Source organism: Phasianus colchicus, chromosome 3, assembly GCF_987193195.1.
Source record: "Phasianus colchicus chromosome 3, bPhaCol1.hap1.1, whole genome shotgun sequence".
In the NCBI taxonomy this organism is placed as follows: Eukaryota; Metazoa; Chordata; class Aves; order Galliformes; family Phasianidae; genus Phasianus; species Phasianus colchicus.
The window spans coordinates 71,896,991-71,924,945 of NC_143438.1; the positions used below are offsets into that span (position 1 = coordinate 71,896,991).

Sequence of the window (27,955 nt, forward strand, 5' to 3'; positions counted from 1 at the left end):
ATATTTCAAGGTTGTTTTCAAAAATATAATGAGTCCAACATCAGAAAACTGTGACTTAGAGGTTTGTCCTAAATTCTGCTTTCTGTGCTGTCTTAATCTTTACACATTTACAAGAATAGTTATGTGTTTTTCGTCCTTACTGAGTTTTCCCATGGGACACAGAAGCTGCAGCAATGCCTCCTGAAGGCTGAAGGAAGGGTTGAGATCCTGCTGCCCAATCAGTGATGTGTTTTGGCAGCAGGAATGCAGGTAAACTAGGTGTGTAATTTATTGACTTTTCTTCAGAGAAACTGATTAAAATAGGTGATGCTCTTTGTAAAACTAGCAAGGATGACAGGTTGGGGAGATAAAGGAAAGTTGAACAGTTGCACATTTTCCCCATCTTCAGATGAAGCCATGTTGGTATATACAAGTACAATGACTCCTCAACTTTGGCTCCTTTATTTATAAAATAATATACTAATCCCAATCCCCGGACACACTGACGTAATTGAATGTCATACTTTCCAAATATAATGGGTTGCATTCCCATCATAAAATAAATACATTCCAGCAGCGAACCCCACAGCAAATAACAGAGCTCTGGCAGCTGGGGTAGGAGATACAACAATTGGGTTTGCCGAAACCCAAAAGCAAAGTTTTTGCTGGCAGCATTCTAGGAAAACCTATTATAATGCAATGCTACCCAAAAAGTACTCTTTTCTTTCTAGTTCCGTGCTGCATGCAAAAGTTATTAAAAAAAAGACACACACATGTAAACAAATACCCTTTTCCATATGACCTTTTCTACAATGTTTTCAAAAGTATATTGTCTTTTCAGTTTAACAAAATATTTGTCAACTTTTATTTATAGCTTAAAAGCGTCCCTCAAACTGTCACCAGTTGCCACCAGGAATGCCTTCTATAGGCATGCTGTCATGAGAAAAGCTTTCCTTTTTGAAGAGTCATCCTGGGTCCAAGTCCTTACTGAAGCCAATACACAATACCTTCAGCAGCCATTGCATCTATCAGGCAGCCATTTTCAATCTGTGTGATGTGAAAGTAAGGGTTAAGAACTGTAGATAACCAAGCAGCAATGGTTTTTTCACATGCGCTGTTTCTCTCTCTTAATAAAAATAGACACTAAAACCATTAAAGAACATTTTTATTCTTATCAAGTGTGTAGGAGGCAAGTAAAATATTTGCAATTATGATAAAACAGGACATCACTCAATTTCCACATGACTCAGTGCGTGTTTTTTAACCTCAAAACTGTAATGAAAGACAACGGCACTTCACAAACTGGATCCCATAAACTAAAAACTGAAATGTCACATTTCTAGTGAATATTGCTAGCACATATTCACCAGAATAATGTAAGCAGGTAGATATGACCCAGGGCAGATTTCAGCCTGCAGTTTTTGAAAGAAACTTTGCTGAGACTCAAAGGAACTCCTTATACTTCGTGAGGCATCTTCAAGTGTAGAATGCGACTTTATTCCCCATTCTGCTGCTCAAATACTTATGGAGAGGTACTGAGCAGTAAATGTGCAGTCAAATAAAATGTTAGTTCTCTGGAAAGTCCATGTTTGCTTTAGCTGCCGAACAAAGACTGATTCCATACACTGATCCTCACAGGAGCTCAGCATTTGGTGGTGTCATGAGCTAACAGTTGTCAAAGCTGATCCTTTTACTAATGGCTGCTGCTGAACTGTATGTTCCATTTTAGTTTTGTGGCTGAATATTATTACCTGCAAAAGTGAGGACAAAACCCTGGGAGCCTGCTTTTCCATGCTTGTATCCTCAGTTCATGATAATACACTTCTGGGCTTTGGGAGATACGAAGGTCACCTCTCCCCAACCCAAAGGGCATTTTTCTCTTGACATAAACAGTCATGCATTCAGTTTATCACATTCAGACTGATCCTTTGCATCTTTTTGTTGGCTCTTCTTCTTATTTTTCTCTTTGTATTTCATGTGAAAAAATGCACCTCCTATAATTGCACCTGAAAAACAGAGAGTACTTGTCAGTAAAGAAAACATTCTGAAAAGGTATTTCAGCAAAGAGACTGACACTGACACTGCAATATATGTACTGCTTCACAACTTGAATGAAACCAAATGGCTCTGAGGAATGACCATGCAGTGTTGGGGCAGCATTCACTGCTGTTGGATCCCATTCACTGGCCTGAATATCTCCTCCACAGTTGTTCTTTTACAGTCATATTTGAGTAGCTGTCCTGTGCAACTGCTGTAGGTTGCTCCCTGCTGGAGGAGGGGCTGGACCACATGGACCAAGCTCAGTCACTCTGTGGTTCAGGGATTCTCTCACCCTTTCCTCAATGAGAGAAACTCTTTAAAAGAGAGAGAAATTTTACTTGAACGAAACACTTCATCCCATCAAATTGTATTGGCTGAAGGTTTGCAGTTCACTTTGTGCTTTGTTGAATTGTTTTCCAGTGTCAATGTTTCTTTTAAATAAAGTAAGACAACAGAGGATCCTTTCTCTTGGAACAAAAAGTGCTGAGGTATCAGACAGCCCTTAGCTCATGCAGGAATTCATTCTTGTGTCAGACAAACCTCCAAGAAATGGCTGTTTTTATGATCATACCTTCTGAGCTACAAGGTCAAACTCAGCATTTGTTATATCACCAGATTTCAAAAATGTTTTAGATACCTTTCTCTTCCTTTTATTCTTGCCCTTCTCTGATCCCTGACCCATGTTAGCTCTGCTTAAGACACTATCTTCTGATTTTTTCTTTGAAGTGGAAAAATTATGTTGAAAAATAAACTATGTATAATCATTTTGGGAATTATTTTTAGTCTTTTATGAGCTACATGCACTGTGTTGTTTTCTTTTGTTTTGAAGTTACAATGTGGTAGCAAATTTTATGTGCTCTCTAAAGCCAGCCAGCTCTTGCAATCAAAATATCTTTAGTCAGTTACCCAGTATAATTTGTATTTACATATAGCATCATGCTAAGAGAGGGATCAAACTTTTTGATTGTGCAAAAAAATGATGTAAGAAGCTTGAACAGAGAGGATAAAGATGCAGATTAATGTTTTTCTCTGTCAATTACTTAATCTGAGCATGGCTTCTCCCATTTTAGGGTGTTTGGATCCCTTTTTTTTCCCTTTCTGTCTTCAAAATACGAACATGTGTGTATCAAATATGCATTGGCATTTTCTAGGGCTCTAAGGGTTTGATGTATAGCATTTTGTCTTTGTCTTTTTGGGTAAATAGGAACTTGTTCTTGGACACTCATTCTCTTTTCAAATTGGCATAATTATTAAATAAGTTCTTAGGTTTTTGGGTGTTCGTTTTTTTTTTTTCCCCCACTTTTATCCTGTAGCTTCACCCTACTCTTTTGAATATGAGGTCTATAAAGTATTTAATCATTTTCTTTGATTTTCTCTATGGATCTTTCCTCTCTTCTTCACAGCTCATTCACAGTCTCCCATTCTGGTGCTTGTGATCATCACATTCAAAAATCACATGGCATCGTGCACTGAATTCTTTTTGTTCTTTACTTGCATGGGTACTGGAACCCATCAACAGTCATCCTCACTGATTTTTCACTTATGTTCATAAAAAGAATACCAGAAAAATATTATGCTTTGTTTTGGAAAAGTTTTAAGCCATTTGTCAAAGGACCTTCAGCTCAAGCTCATGGTAACACTTAATATAATTTACTTTGTTCAAATAAGTGTCAGTTTTCCACAGCTCGAAACAATTTATTCTCACTCTGGAAAAGGGAAAACTCCAAAGCTGAAGCAGGTGAGAGAAGTAATAATTATAATCTAAGGATAGCAGTTGATTGGAAATCTAAAGACAGTAAATAGCATGACATGACTGGACACTTTTTTGCTATTTTCACTATAATCTGAAAGCCCAAGACAGGCTTCCAGTCCATTCTCTGATGGAGAAAAGGTGGTAGTTAGCAATGAAGAGGCAATATGCTATAAGTGTAGGATTTTCTTCTGTCATAACGGCTTTCTATGCCATTATACATGTAGAGGAACATGCAGTACAAAAGAAATGTGTTTCTATGACCAAGAACCTTCAAGTTTGCAGCAACTGTGGTACAGGATCATGATCTGAGGTATGAAATCTCTCTTTTGCTTATTCTGCAACATTTATGACATCTCTTCACAGAAGGAGTGAATTAGTGTCAGAAATGCAGCAGCAGCATCTCAAAGACCAGACTTCATGTTAACCAAGAAGAAATCACCTACCAATAACTATCAGGACGCCAAGAAGAATCCCAATTGCCTGACCGGTGCTTGGCTTGGAGTGCTCACGTTCCACTTGTATAAAACATGAATTTTCACTTGAACATGTGCAGATGTTTACTGCAAAAAGAAGTGCCATGAAGTTAATGAGAAATTTAACAGTGCAGTTTGATCATTCTTACATGTTACTGTTGTCTTGAAATAATAGTTCTGAGCATAGCATACCTTCAAGTATCACTTCTCTCTCCAACTGTGGTACTCCATTGTCGTTAATTATCAGTGGAACAGTATATACTTTCTCTTCAAAGTTAGTATGCTTTGGAGAGAGGTAAGCATGAGTAGCTGTAAATAAAAAGAAGATATATTAGTGTCAGCACAAGGAAGAAATTTAGCTCAACATTCATTACAGCTGCATATGTTTTTTCTTAAGGCTGCTTTCAACGGGATGGCACTTCCTGTTTTCCTCCACATCTTCCTAGGTCTTACTGGTTTGCAAACATTAAGTCAAAAGGGACTGTCTGAAAGCATAGTCTGGCCTTTTGTGTCATATGGGCAAAGAATTTCCTTGTTAATTTCTGCAGCAGTCAAATATAATCTTGGGTTTTGCTACAGTGATGCCATCACATCTAAACCACGAGTATCAATCATCATGTATTCTTATAAGACAAAACCAAATAAAATTATTTCCAAGAAAATTTGGGGGACACATCAGCTTTCTAGTGCTCTTACACTGACACATCCAAGGCAATCTAAAACTAGGAAATGTACAAGTGTAACATTCACTGGGATCAGTTTAAAAGTCCATCTAAGCCTGTATCTTATCCCCACAATAATTGAAGATTACACTAAAAAGGCAAGCATATTTATTATTTTCTCCTGATAGTCTCCTAGCCTTCATTTTCACTTCAAGGACTTCCTGGACAAGATCTAATTTCTTTATTTGAATTTGTTGAATATTTCTATATCCACAATATCCTATGACAAGAAGTTCTACAGTCAACTGGTTTCTACTCAAATAACTTTGGATCACCAGTGAACTTTGCCTCCTTATTGCACATCCACATGCTTTGCCGATACATAGAACTGCACAGTTCCTAGCAAAAAAAATAGTATAGAAAACCAAATGTGAATTCCCTCTACTGCAAGAGCTGACCACTTACTCCAATTTCTGATTTTTAGATGATCTATTCTTTCAAAACTTGTCCCTCTCACACTGTGCCAATCCAGACTTATCTAGTGAGACATTTCATCAGAAGACTTTTAGGAATGGGCATTATCAACCCAGCACTCTTATTCACATGCTTACTGTCCTCTTTCAAAAAATACAGTTGCATTGTGAGGCAGGACTTCTCTTTGTACACAGATAGCAGTAACTAATAGACAATTTACAAACATCTCTAACTTTGTCAGAAATGACTTATGTTATTCTAAGTCATTTACTGTATATTTTGTTCTTACATGTTTCTTCTCAGTACCAGTGAAATTTTAAATTGCGATGTGCTTAATGTTACCTCTTAAATAGATAAATAAATAAATACTTCAGTGTTCAAATAAGTGCATACAAAAATGTATGGAATTTCTCAACAACTTACATTTTTTTCTACCTGAAATATTGGGTATGTGATGGTAGGAATGGACTTCAATATTTTGTTATCTTTCCCAGACTACTTAAAGAGCCTCATTTCATTATAAGAATAACTTTATTAACTTACCATTGACTTTTGAGATTTCCCAATTATTTCTTGCATCAATATCATCCTTCAGAGAAAAAGTAATTGTTGAGTAAAATTTCTGTTCGTCATCATCAGTAGCTCGAATTAGTGCTTTCTCTCCTCCTCTGAGCGGGTAGCAGAAGAAAAGAGGATAATCCATATTTAACCGTGGAGGGTTGTCATTCACATCCTTTAAGTTTAATACTAAGGGTGCTTTGAATTTCTGAGCCGCATTATCTGTAGAATTTAACAGAATGCAAAGTTATGAATCACAGCCCCGATGCAGAGGCTGGGTTGGTTCATTTGCAGCTATCTTATAGGTATCCTGGTGCAACATCACGTGGGCAGTGGGAGGTGGTACTCTATTCACAGGGAGTGGAGACAAAGTCTCAGGAGATCCAGATAGACTGGTGGTAGCTTCTACCAGTTTTTAAAACTGTATGATTTATTTGTCCACGATTCTTGCTAACTTAACTTATTGGCAACTAACACTGGCAAACCAAAGGAGGCAACACTGGCAAACCAAAGGAGGCAGCTAGACCATTGTATCTGGTAAACGGTTGTATTCAAGGTCAGAGCATTCACTCTTTGGAGCACTCTTTTAAGTGTGAAACTCCAAAAATTTCCTCTCTCTCTTCTGTACATAAGAAACACAAGTCAATACACTGCCACAGGGCCAACATAAGGTACCCGGGAAAAGCTCTCAACATCCTGTCATTTCTTCTGTCCATTCCTATAGGAATGGCCCCACTCCAACTCAGTGCTTGAGGAAGCACACCTTCCTCCTGACATACAGTAACTTCATCTTTATATCCTCCACAACAGTGGACAGTATTATTTTTAATAAGTGCTTAATAAGGAAAAAACAAGATTTATACCTATTCAGTTAGATATAGTCCAGAGTTTTAAACTTCTATTTGATGTAAAACACACAAGGAAATCTCTACATGTGAACTACCTCAAAGATGTTAATGGAACTAGGAACCTCAATGTATTTCAGACTAACTAATGTATTAGCTTTATTTGTAATAAAATGATTTGTAATTCTAAATAGGATTACACGTTACTCTCCAGATATGTTTTTGGGAACCTTAAACATACCTACAAGAAGATCTAAAGTCTTTATATCTGTGGTAAAAAAAGTTGATGCTGAAAACATTGAAAAAATTGTGACCTTCACTGTATGCCTTGTTGCTCAAGCAAATATAATGGCTTATGATAGCTGACTTCATGAAAGCTGTTTTAATCTTCATGTTCTGCAACTTCAAAATACCCTTTAAGAAAGTTTAATTCTTAAGGGATATATCCTTCTAAAGATATATCACATGTTCCTGTACTTTTCACGTGTTCAGTTCTGCTGCCCTGTCCTCATGAATTCATGGAAAATACGATCATTACTCATATACCAAGAAGGGCAGAGGATTTATCTGTGTGTGTGTATGTAGTTGCTTCATCACTTACTTATCTCTGATGCAACAACATCAACTCTGTACACTTGTTCTTGTTCTCGATCCAAAGCAGAAGCAGTGTATATCTGCCCAGTGGTCGAATCAATCCTCAGCCATTTTCTCCAGTCACCTTCTAAGGAATATCTTTAGAAAGAAATAAGAAAAAAAGCATGTACACTGTTCCAAATCATGAAAAAAATATTGACAGAGAAAATACTTTATTGATTATAGGCAAGTAGCTAGATTAATGTTGTACTTGAAGAGAAAGGTCCAAGTAGTACAGCCAACCAGAAGGGACAGACAGAGGAAGAGAGGTCAAACCCATTCATTTCTGGTAGTGATTAAGTTCAGAGGGTATAGAGTGAGAGCAGAACTATGGGAATGCCACCACTCCTCCAGCTTACATGTGCTTCAACTCCACCTTCCTAGTAACTGTAAAACCTGTTGTATTTCTAGCTTTTGATCTAGAAGTATGCTCTGTCCCAATGTCATACTCCTCTCTCACAGTCATGTCTGCCATGCCTTGGTTTTTATGGGGACACAGGCCATAGAAGGCAGGGGCATAAAAAGCAGCAGAGCCAGGATAAGCAAGGGGCCAGCAGACTGAGATGGGCTGCTGTGTAATTACCATAGGAGCAGCCTTGAAACTGGGAGTGCTTTAAAGATCACTGCTTAATTGCCTGTATATTATTGTTTAAAAAAAGAAGAAGAAAACACAAGGTCTCTGGGTATTTATTTATACAAATTTAACCATGAACACATGACCCAGTTAAAAACATTTGTTTGAATATCTTTCATTGACTACTTTTGTTCTTTCAGTACTCATTACATTAAAAACAGCATGCTGACATGCTTGTACATTTTTACTCTTTATATTGTACTTCTTTTAACCTATTTTTTGGCATAAATGTGGTTCATGTAAACATGAATTCCTGTCATCTGTCTCTGTCATCATCCCCCAGAGCTTCTGGACTATGTGGCTCACTGTCAAACCATTTTGACTGAAGGCCAAGCCTGTTAAATTCCCAAAAGTTAGGGAAAAGTAGAAAGCCAGATGATAAACCACTGGGAATAAAAAACCACAGGAGGCCTAATGGCTGTATTCTGCAACTTCATTAACTACTTGGTGTTTAGTCAAATTTCAAGGACTGTTTGGTTTGGATTGATCTTTCCAGCATTCTAGCTGGGAATTGTTCAGAAAGAACCACAAATAGTTTTTCTACCCAACACTGCTGTGAAAGGTACATTCACACCATGTGGCACAGCTTTGTGCATGGATTTGAGATCTGGCAGAGGTTGAAGATATCTTGACCTTATGACAAAGTGTTAGGCACCAAATGAGCCAGTCTGAGGTTTTGCATCCCCTCACAAGCATAGGAATTGGCTAGCACAGAGCCATGCATCCAGAGTGGAAGTAAATCTTTAGTCTTTGACCGTCAAAAAAGAAAATGAATGAATGATCAGTCATGGACCTGAGCGTCACTATTATTTTTGTGTTTTGGGATAAAAAGTGCTAAAGTTTCCTGACAGACACGAAAATCAGCTACTGCCCTACTGGTTTCTGGGAGCATTCAGTACGTCATTCATTTCTTAAAGACATTTGGTAATGTGCATTTGGAAACCCTGCTATTTTCAAACCAGTTCTAACTTTTTCCTGGAGACATATATTGTTCTTTTCCATATTTAGTTTCATTGTTCCAGGGCCCCACTGGCAGTGTTTGCCACAACACAGATGGATAAATGACTGAAAAAGCATTGCCCAGAAGTCTTCTGTGGGTAGGTCACTGGCCACGACTTAACAACATCTCTTTCTTCTACTGGAAATAAGAACAAGCAAGCTTTTCTAAAAAAAGCTTTTTTCTGTATTCCAAACACCTTGTACCTCTATTAGAAAGAAAATTATAAATCCTAAGTACAATAAATAAACAAGTATTTATCACATTTTTTACCGTACAGCATCCCCCTCAGGATCGTGGGCCTCCACTGTCATGACCAGAGTATTTACAGGAATATCTTCAGATAATTCTGCAGTGTAAACTTCCTCGTGGAAGGCAGGAGGCTCATCCACATTTGTTACAAACACTTTGAACAAGGTAAGGGAGCTGGAGTTGTACTGCACTCCTGACACCAGAGGTTCGGGGTTTGTGGCATTGATCACCAGGTTGTGCACTTCAGCTGTTTCAAAATCAAGAGCCTGGATAAATCAGAAAAATATACTTTAAGCAATGGTCCCACTGTCCACTTCAGCAAGCACCGGACTGATGTGAGAATGTTCTCATTTTTCAACTGTAGCCCACCTGGCTGAGCCTGACCCATGAGGAGTCAGCAAAGTGCAGGCGGAGGTCCTCAGTGCTTCTGCCAGAGGGCAGAGAGGAGCTCCCCTGCTTTTCTCACCATGAGAAACAGCAAAATCCTCTTCTTCCCAAGGAAGATATAGAGGGAATAAAGGAGAACTGTCAAGAGTAAAATGACACTGGGAACAGTCAATTTAAATGAAACCATATGCCCATTTGGAGGCTTGCTCAGCAACAGCATTTCCTAATAATGTTGCCACCTGCCTAAGTTTAATAACTGTTTAATATCCTGTTTACAGCAATAGTATTTATAGTTCCATACTAGAAGGCCTTGGATGACCTCTGGCTTATAAAAGTCTTGTGGGGATTGTTGCATTATGGAGTTTCTCACAATTGCCTCCTCAGGAAAAAAATGATACTGTGGTCAAGCTTGAATAACTGCTCTTGGCCTGGCTAGTGGCAGGTGAACTTGATGCTAACAAGGTGTCACTCCTTGGAAAATGAGCAATCATTTTTTCAGACCCATAGTTCTTGTCCTTCCAAAAAGGCTAATTTCAAAGGGAGAACTATTTTGTTATTAAAATGTCTAGATTCAGTGGAAACCCTTCCTTGTGTTTCTGATTCCGACATTCAGCATGTGGGATTTGTCAGCCACCTCAGCACACACTGACCTTGTCTTTGCCACAGTCAGCATTTGTCTCTGCAGGAACAATCTGTCCTATGCTGAAACAAGCCAGTTTCACCTGTGCCTGGGGGCAAAAGCCACCAACATCCTAGATCACTGGTAGGGTGGAAGATCAGTTCCATGACAGCCTGCTACGGTGGCTGCAGTCAGTCACTCCAATAATGCAGTTTTTCCCCTGCGGTACATAAAGATCTCCTGCTCTGTTAGAGAAGGGGGCAACAGCAGAGCCAGCAGCGGTATGTAGACATATATAGGAGAAGAATAAATCCATCTATTCACCTTGTTAATCTTCAGGAATCCTCGGTTTGTCTCGAAATCTGTCTCTATAATGAACATGTTGTTTGGATCTCCCTCCTTCACTTGGTAAATGATGTGGGAGCTGCCTGTGGCAGGCTCATCCCCATCAGTAGCTTGAATTTCTAATAACACCGTTCCTACTGGGAGACTCTCAGGAACAGTCACGTTGTGATACTGAGAAGAGATTAGTGAAATGTGACACAGTGAGCACCACCTGTAGATTAAAACCCGAGTTCTGCAACAAGCTGAACAGTAGAGCTGGGCTAACTCACTGCCCGAGATCAGCAAGAAGGACACTAAAGCAAAGCTGCTCTATCTTCTTTTTTAGCTGTACATTTAGCAAATACAAGAGGATCCCCGTCCATGGGTAAGCGACCGGTACAGTCCAGACTAGCAGTCCTAGACCCTTTGTGGCAGCTTTTACCTCCCCTGGTGAAATTGCCCCAAGCACACACAATGCTCACAACAGAAGGAACAGTACAGAGGTCTGCACTGTTCCCACTGAGCACCCTGATCACAGGGAATGTTGAATATTTAATTGTTCTATGCACCATTGGCCATTGCCACATTAGCAGTCTAGCATCACTTACTGTATTTGATGCGTGCTATAACCTAGCAGCTTTGAGACCAGGTCCTGAATTGAGAACTTCTGGCAAGAAAGTAAACAGCTTTCTGTGTAGGCACAGAGCCAACAGATAGCCGGGCAATGTGGTCAGCAAAGCCCCAAAACCGGTACAACTTCCCCAAGAGGCCACCTACATCTGATGGGTTGGATAGGTTTCCTGAGCCCTGTGCTTCCATTGCCTGAAGTACAGCAGGATCTTGTGCACAGCAGGTGTAGGCATGTTGGCCTCTGCAGCACCTGTAGCAAGACTTGGGCCAAAGTTAGGGAAGGTCTGTAGGCTTCAGCAGCTCCACCAGAGTGAAAGGCAAGAGCCTGACACTTGCTCTGGACCAAGGGCCAGCAGGTCTACGTTTGGATATGGGCTGCCATTTTAATTAATTTTAAAACCTCTTCTTCCCTCCTCCCCTCTCTAGAACATACATTTCTGAAATGAACAGCCTTCATAGAAGCACTGCCATTTATTATCTGGATAGACCTTGTAAGCAGGCTTTGCAGCAATTCCTTGCCTTTATTTTCACTCTGTTGCTCTGTTACCTGTTCTGTAAATGGTTAGTTTCCCACTGACTTCTGTAGACATTGAGTCATGCTCAAACATCTGTCAAAAGCTTGTTAGGAACATCAAAGATGGTGTTATAAATACTCACATCTGATTTTTCAAAGATGGGAATCTGGTCGTTGATGTCAATGACATGTATTTGCACATCACAGATTGTCTGGAAAACTGCACGGAAAGAGAACAAGCAATGTCACAGTAACCCTTCTGCCAAAAATAACTTTGCTCTGAAAGAGTTCACTGAGTGCAAAAGTGAACACTGTCAAATTTCTTGAACCAAGCAAAGCCCTGCTGTTGCAAGAACTTGATTTCTAGTAATCAGTGGAAATCTCACTCTCTATCCTACCATTCACTTTTCCAGTTTCCTCAACATTGGCACATCCTGTTTCATTTCCCTCATCGTTTCTTTTATTATATCTCAGCTATGAGCTATGCCATCTTTCTCAATATCACTTTCGTGTATAAAAACTTACCCCTGAGGATGTTCTTTTATCTTGTCCTCTTGGTGGGCCATTGGACACTGCCCTAATTTTCATTCCAGACAGACTTAAGTTCAGATCCCAATAAATCTGTCCATTCCCTGATTGGGGAACCATAGCTAGGGGGCTGTGATTTTAAAACTCTGTCTGTCTGTAAGCTATTCCAATATAGACAGATTTTTGTGTTTTCCACATGTGCTCCATAAACTGAAAGTTAAAAATTGATTGGTTGGAATTCAAATAAGTGTCCAAAATAATTCACTGGTTTCTCCTCCAGCAACATTTTCCTATCATCTCTCTAAGTGATGCTGTTTCACTAAGGGGTACATCTCACTGCTTTGTGTACAAGCATGTTCCTCCAAACACAAATTTTGCCTTTCTTTCAGGACCTCAACACAAGGCTTTAAGCTTTACATTCCATACAGTGAACCACAAAGGATTCCTGGGAATTGCATAATGGACAAGATTGTAATATCCTGGGCTGCATTAAAAAAGGGGTGGCCAGCAGGGAGAGGGAGGTGATTGTCCCCCTCTACTCAGATCTGTGAGGCCCCATCTGGAGTACTGTGTCCAGGCCTGGGGCCCCCAGTACAGGAAGGACATGGAGCTCTTGGAGCAGGTCCAGAGAAGGGCCACTAAGATGATCAGAGGGCTGGAGCACCTCTCCTATGAAGAAAGGTTGAGGGAACTGGACTTGTTTAGCTTGGAGAAGTGAAGGCTCCAGGGAGACCTCATTGTCACCTTCCAATTCTTGAAGGGAGCATATAAACAGGTGGGAGAACAGCTGTTTACGAGGATGGATAGTGATAGGACAAGGGGGAATGGTTTTAAACTATAACAGGGAAGATTTAGATTAGATATTAGGAGGAAATTTTTCACTCAGAGGGTGGTGACCCACTGGAACAGGTTGCCCAAGGAGGCTGCGGATGCCCCATCCCTGGAGGCATTCAAGGCCAGGCTGGATGTGGCTCTGGGCAGCCTGGTCTGGTGGTTGGTGACCCTGCACATAGCAGGGGGGTTGAAACTAGATGATCATTGTGATCCTTTTCAACCCAGGCCATTCTATGATTTTATGTTTTTTGAAGATGATTTTCAGCTCTTGATCTTCTGAAATACATTATCTGGACTCTCTGCATTTATTTATTTATTTATTCGTTCATTTCTTTGTGAGTGTGTTTGAGAGGCTTTAGGGCGAAAATGCGATATGTAAACAATCAAGCATACATCTTCTCTTTTTTTTTTTTCCCTGTGCAAGGAAATCTTTTGCTAACAAAGTACTTGGTTTAACCATGCACTGCCTTAGAGCTGGTTTCCTTCCATTACTTGCACTGTGAATCATGCTGAACATCTCTGCACCTCAAGAACAAGGAAGGACAGTTCTGGAGCAGGTCAGCTCCCAGTGCTTCTTCCAGTGAACTCCCTAGGATTCATTTCATCTCTTGGACAGTGAGGATGTGAACAAAATGACTTCAGCTTATAACAGAAAGCATTACATACCTTCATCTGTCACCTGCACCTTCAGGGAATAGTTAGAGGCAATGCGCTTGTTTAATGAATGGCCATATAACTGCAAAACCCCTGTGTCTTGCTGAATGAAGAACAGATTACTTGTAGGAACAGCAGGATCCTGACTCAGAATTTTGAATTTCAGCCGAGAATTGAGAGTGTCCTTCTGATCCATGTCTGTGGCAGACAGAGTGCCAATGCTGCTTCCTGGGACAGAGGGAAGAACAGAGTCAGCCAGATAGTACAGTGCTCCTATTTCTGCTCAGAGGTACACACTGACCACAGCAACACCAGTGGAAAACTCTGCAATGGACACAATCATTTGACTTCTTATAGTTTTTCCTTTCAGCATTCCAAACAGCTGGTCTGGGCCTGTACTATTTGTTCTGATCTGAAGTGTCTATTGATCTATCTGCAATAGACACTTTAGACTTGAAACCAAATAACTGATGTGGAGACATAGGGACAGATTTTGGTAATGGCCCATCGAAGTCAAAGGTATTATGCTGGAGGAGCATCAGGATGAGACGAAATAAGCTCAGATCACTTTTAGAGCAACATTTATAGAAATGATAACAACTGAAATGATAATATAAATATTGGCTTGTTGTGGGTTTTTTGTTTGTTTGTTTTCTTTTAACGTTCTAAGCATTAGTCCAAACCCGTGGTAATGGGAAAATGCAATGTTATGTTTTATATTGAACACTATTTTTAAAATGCAGCTTTGGAGTCTGACTTCAGATAGTTTATTGATCTCCTTTCTGTGTCAACTATCAACATGGAAACAAGAGTGCTCAGAAGAATATTCCTCCGTTTTACACTTTGGGGTCCAAATTTCTGGCTCTGTTTGCAGCCAGCTGGAAAAGATAAGAGGACCAGAATTATGTGTATAAATGAATGGAAGATATTTTCTTACCTCCACTTTCATTTTCTTGAACTTCAAGTATAGTAACGGCATTCTGGCACACTGGAGGGTTGTCATTAATGTCTTCCACAACAATATTAATTTTCAGAGGTTTGTCCACCAGTTCTCCTTCTTTGTCTTTCGTGATCACAAAGAATGAATACTGCAATGAGGGTATTGAGATTAGGTGCGTTGAATGTCTAAAATGATATATTTGCATTTAAATAGATAACTATGGGAGCTTTCAATGCAAACGAAATATTCCCTCATTTAACCATTCAGTATTTTCCCTCTGTTTACTGCAGAGCTCTTCCATGATGCCTTTGTACACAAGATCTGAGTTCTCAAAAGAACTGCAAAATCCTGAATATGTCACTGTCCTGTGAACTTACTCTCTCAAAAATTCAAGAAAAGCAGGAATATCTCATTTTTTGTCGGTTTACAAGTGAATCTGTTACATCCAAAGAAGGGATTCCTCCAGCATAGCTGATTCCTAGCCTTTCTGTCCCCAGATTTCCTCCAAGAAAAAAGAACAGAGGGTTTTCTGTTTAGAAGCCCATTGTATAGAGAACTTCAGGGTAACTTTACAGTTACAGCTGCAACTTATGCTCCTCTTCTGCTATGGTCTCTGGGATCTGGAGTGGATTTAGAATATCCTCTGCTTGTGAACCAACAACCCTGTCATGGTGTGTTCTGCACTCCACATTATACATAATTGCTACACCAGATCCACGTGGAAGTATTGTAGGGTAGAACACATAAGTCTGTCTTATAGTAGAGTAGGTGAATATGCTTTCACATCTACTAAGAAATTAAACTTTAATTTCCTTTTTTCCCCCCATGTCCTCCTTAGCTTCCTCGTGTTTGCTCCCACACCACTAATCAGCTTCCCGCTATGCTCTCTCCCACCAGCTAGACTGCACGTGTTTACTTACAGCATCCTTTTCTTCCCTGTCCAATGGCTCAGTCACATAAATAGACCCGTTCTGATCGATGGAAAATGGGAGCTTGGCCAGATTCTCTTTTTCAAAAACCTCATAAATTACATCTGGCTCATTTGAGTGCACCTAAAACCACAAAAATTAGTCAGGACAGGAAGTCATAAGTGTGGACTGAGATTTAACAGGGATCATTTCTGGGCCACAAACAGAAAAGATTGCATTCCTGTTAGATACATAAACAAGAAAATTAGCAGTTTGGCAGGCTCTCGGGACAAGGCTCAGAAGAACTGGCTGATAGTCCACTCTCGTTCTCTGAATAGTTGTGGTGAAGCAATTTTGTCTCAGTTTCTCCAGCTGTCAAACATGGGCTATCTTTTTGTGAGAGGGTTTTGTGAAGGTTAATGGTGATACAGGAGAAGAAACTGTCTTAACACTCATCTGTTCCATCTCCTCTCACTGCCTGTTACAGCTTGTTGATCTTGGTTTGTCTAATTGAAAGACGTGGAGCATCAAAGCAAATATCCACTACCTACCTGCACATAAGTGTGTGTAAGCTCATTAAATGCATCAATGTCTGTGACATGGAATCTTTAGTAGGGTACTTCAGATTTAAAATTAAATTAAGTAAGGAGTGTCGAACTAGTGTAGGAGTTGGTATTACCGTTCATATTTCATACATTCTAACAGCAACTGCATTTCATTTTCCACTAAGCAGAATCATCACATCAATAGCTGCCACATACAATTTATATACAAGTCACCTAGAATGTGAGCAGCAAGCTTTTCTTCCACCTATTTTCACTCTGGGCTTCCTTGGGCTGTCACCGAGGGCAGTGGGAACAGCACCCAAGCAGTTAGTCCTGCAGACACAGTTGGACAAATTCAACCAGGCCAAGAAGATGATTGCACTGAGGGTCCCAGTGCCAAGGTGGTTTTCAAAGTCAAACATTTCTGAAAGGCTGTCAGTCTGTTGGTTAATATTTACTGGTGCATACATCACTCTCACTCTGCAATTCTGGGCAAAATATTTTGTGAAACATCAGAAGAGAAATACCATCAGATTGCAGGAATCTGAAGGAGGGTATGTAAGCCCTTCTTAGTACTGCTGAGGAAGCACGTGCATTATGTGACACAAAACTGGCCACAGAAGATGTCTCTGGGTAAGGGGAGCTATTCACAACAGGGTTGCAGTGGAGCTGGATCCCTGACAGGCTGTTCTGTAGACAGAAAAGGCTAACCTCAGGATGACCTTAAATGGGCCAGCTCTTGATTTGTCCAAAGCCTGGAGGACCTTCTGTGTTATAGAAAGGCAAAAAAAAAAAACACAGCAGGAGAGAAGAGTAGCACCATCGCAGAGGCACCAAATTGCCACACATCTGGAACTACCGTGGTGTATCTTGAGAGCATGAGAAGAGACACACAGCTCATCCCCATAGGGACTATATGGGGTTTTACATCCTCTGGGACACCCATTCAAGGTCATATCTTCAGCACAGACCACACATCTGCTATCACTAGAAGTACCTGCTACTGTCCTCCAAGATTTTTCTCACAGACCTCTATATTTCACAGCTCTGTTTCAGTCTCTAAACTAATTCACTCCGGGTGTCCTCACTTTATCTTTCATATTGTGGCAAACAGCCATGTAAAGTATCTTTTTTCTTTCAGACACTACCTTCCAAGAAAATTTTCAAAAGTTTCCTCAATCCATGGGATATTCTTGCACAGAAGTGATGCTACCAACCTCTCCAAACTGAAGGACAAAGTCTAGCCTCTTTATCTCCATACCTTTTGCCCATTAATTTCATACCAGCAATATGCTAATGAGCCCATGTCCTGATCATTTCCAAAGGATATCATATGGAAAATAACTGGGAAGTACTAAAGTCCTGGAGAATTAATCATTGAACCCGGTGAGCTGGAATAAAACAACACTGTGGTACTGAGTAGCCTTGCAGGAACTGAAGCCATGGGCCTTACCTGGCTAATATTGACAGGATGGGGCTGGGTTGAGTTTTCCTTAATTGTGATGGTGGGAGGAGCCTTCCACAGGCTCTCCTTCACAGTGATGATCACATCAACACTGTTCTTGAAAGCATTTTCTGTCATCCCTGCCATGTCCTTCACAGAGACGACGAGTGTGAAGGTGTCCTGCTTTTGGGGGTCTAAGTAGTAAGAGCCTAGGGACAGAGCAAAAAGCTGTAAGCAAAATGAAGCAGAGGCTGGGAGATGTCCCATCTGACCGTTGCCTTCTATGTGCATCTTGCTTCTGCATCTGCTGGAGGCTTACTCCTCAAATGGGCCTCTATGCCAAATCTCAGCAAGCTGTATTTTTCAGGTTACTGCTTTTGGTTTTCTAGATTTCAAAGAGTAGAACTACCCCCAGGATCTTGTTTAGTGTAGTCAGAGTTTTGTTTCTATGCATATCTAGAAGTATATGCTTCTTTTCTGACAGACAAATAATTTTACATACCTGTCCTACTTGGTGAGATTTCTCCAGTTAAACTATTAATCTGGAAAAGCATTTCTGCGTAAGGATTGGGAAAATGGTGGAGAATGCTGTAGTTCAGCTGCGCATGGGGAGTTGTAGGATCATCTTTGTCATTGGCATGGACACGCATGAAGGGCTTGCCTGTTTGGATTAGAGAGACAGTGATAACAATTTAGTCTCAACACGTAGTCCCCCTGTGCGGAGCTCACAAGCCAAGAAGTCACATTGCAGTGAGCTGCCTCTGTTTCATTTCACAGCTCTTGTGTTAAGCTATGTTTGGGCATGGAGATTACATTTCTTGTGTGCCATCCCATGGGTCCACTATCTCTGCTTAATAGGCTCACAAAAAGGGGAAAACCCCCCTAGATGTAGAAGTGGAAGAAAGAACTCAGTGTGAAATCTACCAGCCAAAGAGTGCCTGTAACTGGATTGTAGCTCACTTGTACCTCTTACTTAAAAATTACTTTGTAGTCCTTATGCAAATCAGTTCACTCAGAGCACCCTGAGAAGAATGCCATACAAGGAGTTATGATACACTCCTTGTAAACAAAGGAGCAATCATAAAATGGAAAAAAAAAAAAAAACAGAGATGCATGGTAAGATGAACAAAATTTTGCATTTTGAGCACTTATGTAACATTGAAAATCTTTTTGCCTTGGATGAGGTTAAAGTATACACCAAAATATTGCAGAATGGTTTTCTAGCTCCATATAGCCTAATATGCATATTATTTATCGAATGTTTCCTCTTGATTCCATGGTCACAGTGATAGAGCTGGCTGAGCTATTTGTTTCATTTCCAAAATACGGATCTCAAAATTCTCTTTGGTACTTCCTTATGACTGGAATGGATTTCTGCAATCCATAATCCAAGTTTCTCTGGCAAATACTAAGGTTCACCATGGGTTTTGAGAAGCATCTATCATAGTAAACATATAGTCCCTGTCTACTCTGGCTTTTTATTTCTCTGATGTTCAAAGATTTACATATTTTTAACATTCTCTTTCTGTATAAACTTAGGCAACTTTTAGCTTTTGGACTTCTTCAAGCATAGAGTTGTTTGTTTTTCCTTTTCAGTGCAATGAAGAGGACAGCAATATTTCCCTATTAAGTAATACTTGCAAAGCAAGAAGTACAATGAAAAATTTCTGATTACACTCATCCCTTTACACCACACAGTGGTCACTTTTTTGCATATTCATTTATATTATACTTTCTCACATCTTTATTTAGTACAATCTTGTGGGAAGGGAAAACTTTTTTTTCAGCTTGTTGAAGCATGGTACCCAATTCATCTTACCATTTAACTTTTCTATCTAACTTCCTACTAGCTGTAAAATTAAATTATTATGATGATTACCTGCACGGGAGTTCTGCCTCACTACTCCAGTGTATTCTGTTTGTTCAAATTTTGGTGGGTTGTCATTAATATCCTCAACATATATTGTAACAGCACATGGACCTTCCACTACATTTCCATTTGTATCCAGGCTTTCCACCTAGATTTGGAAAAAGAACAACAAAAGAATATTTCAATGCAGATAAATTCGGGATTTAAAAACCTAAATGAAAATGACATCGAGTGATTCCAACAACAGGGACAAATTCACCACAATAGCTCACTGACAATGATTCACCATACTACGCAACATCAGCAAAAGAGAATAACCTACTCCTGCATTTGCTGACATTTTTCAGAGAGCAATTTCTATGTTCCAACCTCAGCAAACTACTTGTACTCATGCATAGCTTTGGCCTAAAGATTTCCTATAAGCAGAAATGGATGCTTTCTAAAGAACAAGGAGAAAACTCAACATGATATAGAGAACTCAAGTGTGCCATAGTTAACATCAATCAGAAAAGTAAGCTGATCTAAAGGTTTGTTAATACAACTTAATTCTTAGTTCTGATTACATTTTTGTTCCAAACACTTTGACTTCTCATTTTTTCAGCCTTGGTTGACTTTCAAGCACCAAGTATATATCGTATCTGTCAGACTTTATTTTGTTTGCTTGTAATAGATCAAATCACAATTAGTTATACTTAACCAAGTATCATTATTCAGTTCTGTCATTTTTCTTCTTGTCTGTAAAGGATTTGCAAGTTTAGAGTTAATAACTTCTTGGGCTAGGAAATTGTCCTTTCTAATACTTGCCATTCCAAATGTGCTTTAGAGCTGATAGCATGAAACCATTAAACCTGAAGATCTACACATCTTGTTCTGTAGAAAAATAGCTAAGCCTCACATCATCACTTTCTCTGTCTGCTCAGACATTGATCTTCTCATGATCATTTCTTCCTCCACTATCAGTGCCTCAAAGAAAGAAATGCCATTTTTTATATAGAATAAGAGCACAAGGCTATACTGGATCAAAAAGATTGTTTATTTCCCACTCCCAAGAGCATTCACGATAAGATCCTTATAGAATGAATATAACAGGGCAAACATCCTATCATCTTTTCTCTAGTAGCTTCCAACATCAGCCAAATAGCTTTCTGCTGCTAACACAGGTTACATCTGTGCTTCTGTGTCTAAATATCTTCTAGTCACCTCATTTGTCACTAAGTAGTAGATTATAACCTTCCTAAATAGATTATGATAGTTTATTTTCATGTTCTAACCATGGGATTCACCACAACAGTCTTCAGCAGTTACAGACAAGCCTCATTTGTGGCACCATATTTCACTTCCAATCAAGTTTTCTTCTCATGTTAGGACAATTGATGGATTGGTTTTGACATCAGGATAATTTTTGTTCTCAGTGTAACCTTCCTCTGCAAAATCTTTCAGAACTGTAAAATCACATCTTTGAGCAATGCTCAGTATAAGAAAATAAAAAAGCTGGCTATTAATATAGACAAAAGAAATAATTTGAAATTCCGACACAGTTTTCTATTCATTTCATGTTTTCCCCAAAATAAATTGAATGTGAATAACCTTTCCTTTTTATTTTTCACTGAGTTTTTACCTGCAGATTGTGCACAACTTTGGTCTCCCAGTCCAGAGACCCATTGAGATACAGTATTCCTGTAAACGGCAGAATGTCAATTAGTCCATCCTTTTCACCAGTTGCTCTGAATATCACATCGGGAGACTCAGATGTGAACTAGAATGTGGAAAAATCAGAAGAAAAATCAACTTGTTTTTTTCAGAACTTTCAGCATAATTTAAATAATTTTGGGCTTTTGTGTCTTTTAAAATCTATTGCCAATAGTGTGCTTGGTTTGAAGAATGATATTGCAAGAGTCTGCTCAAAAAATCTGCTGTTTTCTGATCCCTCTCCAAAACAGAGAGTTTTCACACCATTTCCTGAATGCTGCAGGAAATCCCAAGTGTGGTTTCTTTCCAAAGCAAACGTCTGTCTAGGACAGGACTTTGTCTGAGCACGGGAATGGAAAATAATGACACACATCCTCCATTTGCCTGGGAGCTGGATCTGTCCTTCTGTGGTTGTGGTTTTGGGAAGAAAATCTCAGAGCCTAAGGAAAATGATGACACAGTTGCATGGAAAGCCATTCTCGAGGAATGCTGATTTTATTAATCTCTGTCATACAATATGCCCTTAATATTTTTGCTTGAGAGAAGGGGTTGTCTCCTGTTTTGTTGGGTTGTTTTATTTTATTTATTTTTTTTTGCATATAGACTCTTGAATTCACAGATAAAGGAAATCAAAGTTAATTTCAAATCCTCGCAGGGAACTGCTTGTCCCGTCAGCACAGACAGTAACATTGTCCATGAGGAAAGCACATGAAGACTACTGATTACCTGGTAAATGGCGCGCACTCCCGTTCCTTCTGGAATTGAAAAATTCATGTCTTTAAGAGGTCCAGTTAAATGCAGGTCCCCCAAATTCTGGCATGCAGCCTGTGGTGGAGACAGGGGAGGGAAAAAAGCAGCTGAGGAACATCTGCTGACATCAGGCACAAACAGAAACCTTCAACTTCCAAGCCCCTTGCAAATCATTTTGCTGCAGTGTAATGGAAGAGGTACTTGACTGAACATCTCTGAGTATGTATTCATTTTTAAAGAATGCTTTTTTTTCTTTTTTTTTTTTTTAACACAGGTAGATAGTGATAGGACAAAGAGGAATAGTTTTAAACTAAAGGAGGGAAGATTTAGATTAGATGTTGGGGGACATTTTTTACTGAGAGGGCAGTGAAATGCTGGAACAGGTTGCCCAGAGAGGTTCTAAATGCCCCACCCCTGCCAGTGTTCAAAGCCAGGTTGGATGGGGCCCTGGCCAATCTGATCTAGCACTTGATCTAGCAGCTGGCAACCCTGCATGTGACATGATTCTATGATTCTATAATGAACTGAGATTTGACCAACTTTCAAGAGCAAATAGGCACACTGAAGACCTGACGTTAGACTAAGAGCAAAAGAAGATAAACAGAAGTGTTTCTGGATGACACCAACGTGCCCAACAGAACCAACACATCCATCCAGGAGCCATGCAACCCTGTGGCACAAGTGCTTTGGGGACCCCAGCACCCCATCTGGAGAAGGAAACGAACTGGGGATGTACCCCATGCTATTTCCTCAGAAAATTCAAATGGAATCATGAAATGTATTGTGAGGGAAAAAGCTGGGCATTTCCAGGTCCCCACTTCCACCACTCCCAACATCAGAGCAGGCCACACAGGTCTGTACCACACAGGTCCTATGCTTTCACATTGTAAGCGTAAAGCCCTACTGCAGCAAACATGTTCAGCTAATATCCTGCTGGCAATCTCTTCACAGGCTGCTTTTTTTTCACAGAGTTTTCATGACTTTTATAACCAACCCCTGCCTGGCACCCAAAGATCTCCAGGCACACACTTGCCCTAAATTTTCAGGGCAGTTCTTGTTTCCAAATGAAAAACGCAAGGTCTCCTAGAGCAGCTCTTAGTGCAGCCTACAAGACAATTCAACCTGTGGTTCTGCAAGGGCAAAACCAAAATCCTGAAGGACATCTATTCTCCTCTCTGTCTCTGAAGTCACGTCAATGCTGACAAACTACCTGCCAGGATTACAGCACTATTGTTGGGCTGCATTCCCTGCTGAGATCCTCCCAGAGTTTTCCTCTCTTTATTCCGGAGGAAAAATGAGTTTATTCTGTTCTATGGATTCAGAGAGACATTGCCACACTATTCACAGCTCTTTGGAGTCAGGAACTGTGCTGCATGACTTTTCCCCTGGATTTGGTCCTGATGCTGCCGGGACAGCTATTTAGCCTCTCACAGAAAAGCACAGTTTACATATCACCAAGGGAAAACTTAATTCCAACTATGACATAGCTAAGTTCAGCACAATTTACCCTAAAGCGCTGTTCTGTGTGTATGTGTCACAAGCTGCATTTCAATAACGCCAGATTGTGCTTATTAATAGCCAGAGATTTTGCCCTCTGCGCCTGCAAGGGTAACTTCTTGCAAATGGGAAAACTGGAATATTGTGAGAACTGGGGAAAGAGTTGTGAGGTGAGAGGAAAGAATTCTAGTGAACTTCAGTGACAGTAGAAACATACCCAAAGAAACCATGTAATAGCTAAGCATACCAGGATACAGTACTTTATGGCTGCCCTTTGCTGTTTCACTGGACGTTGATAGCTCATCTCAAGACAGGGGGTTAGCAGGACCCCAAATCTGAATTGCTCCAGTTCTTCCCACGTGGCACTGTTGGGCACAGCCTGACCCCCACAAATCTCTGGAGGTTTTCCCAGAGCCATTTTTTGGAGGGGTTTTCCTTGGTCATGTTTGACAGCGGGAGTTGCCCCGCTGTGAGGAACAAAGGCTGACACCATAAAACCCAACAGGTTCAAAGTGCAGGCTGTGAAGCAAGTGAGATATCTCTTCCTGTCAATAAAAATTGCTTTATGTGCACCATAAATGTTTCCAAACGTATGTCTACAGCATGAATCACTCCTTAGGGGCCTAAAGGGGAAATAAGGTTTACTCCTTAGCGAACAAGCTAGCTGACAGCTCAGTTTCAAACAGCATACGGCTGTGGCATGGCTTCCTGGGATCGGCACTGCCAGTGCCACAGCCTCTGACAAGGGAAGGAGCAGCAAGGTGCTCCCTGATGCACACCAGTCCTATGTCTGGAGTCTTCACATTTCAAGGCATTTTTTCGTAGACTTGAATTTGATTCATTCTTATCTTTCCTATTGATTTCAATTCTAAAGAACAAGCAGTCAGTGAAGGCTTTATGGACACCAGGAAATCTATTGAATATAAAAGATGAGGTCCATAAATGGCATAATTCATACATTTCAGCTCCACGAAATTACCTAAGGAATTTATATACTTGAAATAATGAGGTTGAATAATTAATACGTATGAGTCAAACCATATGCCATTATATGCCATAGAATACACAGAAGCACAGAATTGCAGGGGTTAGAAGGGACCTCCATAGATGATTGAGTCTAACCCCCCTGCTAAAGCAGGCACCCCTCAATAGGTCGCACAGGTAGGCATCCAGACAGGTCTTGAATATCTCCAGAGAAGGGTACTCCACAACCCCTCCGGGCAACCTGTTCCAGTGCTCAGTCAACATTCATTTACTATGTACGGGTTATAATACAGGACAGTGCACTAGGATGTGACAGATGTCTGCATTGCTTAATGGTTTGTAGCAGTATTTTTAAATCTTAACTGGCAAAAAAGCCAATCTATTGGAAAACGTGGTATCTAAGGAGGAACTACAAGAGCCAAAATGGATAAACTGGTTTCTTCCAAATATATATATATTTTTTCCTCATCATTGACATGACTGCTTAACCTTTGGCCATAGGATCACATACACGGTTGCAATGTCCTCCAGCACCCAGGTTTACAGCTGCTTAGCTGAGCTCTTTTCATGTTAAGAGCTCCGAGGCCCCTGGGCAACCTTTGACATTTTCTTCTGAGATAAATGAAGGAAAAGCTGCAACTCACCCACTGAACGGCAAGCAGAAATTGAAGTCCACACAGCTTAAACATACTGGAATATGATTTGCTTCAGCTCCTGCAAAGAAGAGGTGAGAGTAACTTTAAGCCTGTGAGTTGGCCAACTCTATCCATGTGTAGGGATTACAAGTAAACCTTTATACAGTTGTAAAGATGAGCACTGGAGGACCGCTCACCCCTCTCAGGGGCCACAGGAATGGGAAAAACACAGTTGTCCCCAGGCTGCTGGAGGTCCCATGTGCTGTGAGACCCTCAGATGACTGTTAGAAATAAGTTAAAATCAGCACAAAATGTCAAGTCATGCGGTCTCACTACTGGGCTGGTTAGCATCACACAAGCCCTCTTCATTTCTGCTTTACTAAACGCAAAAGCGTGTTCAAAGAGAACATAAAACCACAGAAAACTGTACATCTTGTGGAAGCCACCCTAAGGGCCCTGTCTTCTGGTCACAAAACCACTCCTTGCACCTTGTAGAAGCAGAATGAGCACCCCTTAAAACTAGCTGGCTACTGGAAATGAAATTTCCAAACCAGAGAGCACTGCATGTCTCAAAGGAACCTGGTTTTGCAAAAAAAGGCAGTGACTGGTGTTACATCCTCCTGCAAATGAAATGGTTCCTCAGAAATAAAATCTTGCTTTCTCACTACCTCCAGATTTTAACTAAAAAGATGAGACTGGTCCTGGAGAGAGGTGAGGTGGGGGTACAGTGCTGATGACTCCAGTGCAGATCCATGTTCACCTGGCTCACACCTCTAGGTATCAGTCAGCTGCCACAGCCCTGTCCCTTAGAGGCATCCACTGAAATAAAACAGCATGGAGGCACAGCACCCTCCCTAGTGCTTGGCCTTTCCATCATACCTTTTTTAAACTTTATTTTCCTTAACATCTGACTAAAAATAGGACCTGCAAATATAGAAATTATTGTCCACGCTCCCTCTATCACTTATTTTGAGGTGTGACACAGTATTTTCTCTTAGAAATGTCATTCTGAGCAGGGTTTCATTACTTGTGCAATTGCACCATTTGAAATTACTGGGCTTTTTCCATGTACCAGAGCTAGCTGTGTGGGTACTGGAAGAAAATATAACAGCACTCCTTTGAAACAAGAGGTGATGAGGAAATTCATAAAATCTGTCTGAAAAGTATGGCTGAAAGGCAAACCTTCAGTGCCTGGCACTGATGCTGTTGAGCAGGTCCCTCACTGCCCTGCCTGCAGCCAGAGGAGATGGAACTGTGCACAAGCAAGATGGAGAGAAGTCATTTTGAACCATCTGTGAAGATACCTCCTGCTCCCAGTATTGCAATTAGATAGTCCATGGAGATGTGGGCCTTTCCTTTGTCTGGCAACCTCTTTGCTCCTCCCAGCACCTTCTGAATACACTGGCCAATTTCAACTGCATTCAGTAGCAGACAGGAGCCTCAATAAATGAATTAGTTATGGTGGCAACTGGGACGAAGACCTGGGAATAGCATGGTTTGGATTTAGGGAAAAGAGAAAGAGCAAGAGAGGTGAAAGTTTATGGATGGGACATGTCCACCCTTAGCATAAGGAACAGAAAATGCACTCTTTCATGTCCATCTGTGCTGTGTCTTGGTCAGGTGTCTCTGCCCAGAACTGACTGCGAAGTGTGGCAATGGAAAGTGTCCTTGCTGGAAATAAATATTGTGCCCTAATGAGGTACCTTTTGCAGGGCCTGTTGTAAGGCAGTGATGAGTGGTATGTATCTCCATTCTGTGCATTTTTAGTGTCAACCATTGCATGGCTGAAAGCTGCTGCCAAGTCACAGTGCTACCAAAGACCAGAGAACCAAAATACGTACTCCTCTGTCACTTAGATTTTGCATGTATATGAACAAATACATAACTTATCAGTATTAGACAGTTTTAGGATTGGAATAATAACAAAAGCAGCCTGAGATCTGGCTGAGAACTGGACCCATATTTCCCCCTTCATTTCTCCATTTCATTGCACCCTATCTCGCTAGTAATTCTTTTGGTTCCCCTACCTGAACAGAAATCTTTAGGATAACCTCTAGCATGCACATATCTCAGCAACTTTCAGTAATAAGCATTCAGAGAAGAAAGAACATTCCTGGAGGCTAAAGATCAGGAACAATCAGAAATATTTTGTTCCATGGAAAAAAAAAAAAAAAAAAAAAAAGGAAAAAAAGAAAAAAAAAAGTTGATTTTCTTAAAATGATTGATTTCAGATGTTAAAATTCACTGAAGAGAAAACAGGGGAAATAGATCCAAATCAAATACAAACCAGACAGCCTCAGCACAAGCAGACATCCATTTTACAAGGACAGCTGAGTTCCCAACACTGCCAGCAAAGCCTTCAGCAAACCCCTTACTTCAGCCTTTAAAATCTCTCAGTGAAACGACAGCTAGCTCACCCCTTACCTGTAACATAAAAGGCTTCTTTTAATCTAAAAAATGCTTCTTTCTTCCAGCCGTGGTGCTTGCCTTTGCACAGGTTGGCCGTATCCGTCTGTGTGTCTCTGCACAGTGTAGAGTTTCTGAGACTCGCCCTAGAGGTTCAGCAGCTCAAACATTAACAGCATGGAGAATTATTGATTCTTAATGACTAGGTGTGGTGGCACAAAATGGCAGCTGCGGAAGGAAGCAGTTCAGCTCTAAGATTATTTACAGCCTTCAGTATATTTTATGTCCCTTGGGGTTTTCCTTCTGAATTCTGTTTTCCAGCGGGGTCACGAGGAAGGTGGTACACAGAACGTGGGTTGGGGCCACAGGGGAAAAGTTGTCCTTCTAGGAGGATGGGAAGTGGCAAGGGGACAACATGGCCCTGGGTAGGGAAAGTGTTTTCTGCTTGCTTGTCAAACTGACAGTTCTGAGATGGAAGATAAAGTTTTGGGCATAGA

The 27,955-nt window shown here is 40.5% G+C and overlaps 1 protein-coding gene across 1 annotated transcript; it reads right to left on the reverse strand.

The window, feature by feature from the left end:
• Window positions 1–1,178: 1,178 nt before the first annotated feature.
• Window positions 1,179–27,921, reverse strand: CDH17 (cadherin 17). Its single transcript, XM_031590877.2, has 18 exons — window positions 27,477–27,921; window positions 25,062–25,131; window positions 21,913–22,011; window positions 21,116–21,253; window positions 19,507–19,645; window positions 18,130–18,288; window positions 17,637–17,836; window positions 15,651–15,782; window positions 14,728–14,878; window positions 13,803–14,018; window positions 11,918–11,994; window positions 10,631–10,822; window positions 9,322–9,566; window positions 7,386–7,516; window positions 5,925–6,161; window positions 4,438–4,554; window positions 4,216–4,332; window positions 1,179–1,985 (listed from the first exon to the last, which is right to left on the reverse strand). The coding sequence occupies exons 2-18, from the start codon at window positions 25,104–25,106 to the stop codon at window positions 1,873–1,875; spliced, it is 2,508 nt and encodes an 835-aa protein (XP_031446737.1). The 5' UTR covers window positions 25,107–25,131; window positions 27,477–27,921; the 3' UTR covers window positions 1,179–1,872.
• Window positions 27,922–27,955: the final 34 nt, after the last annotated feature.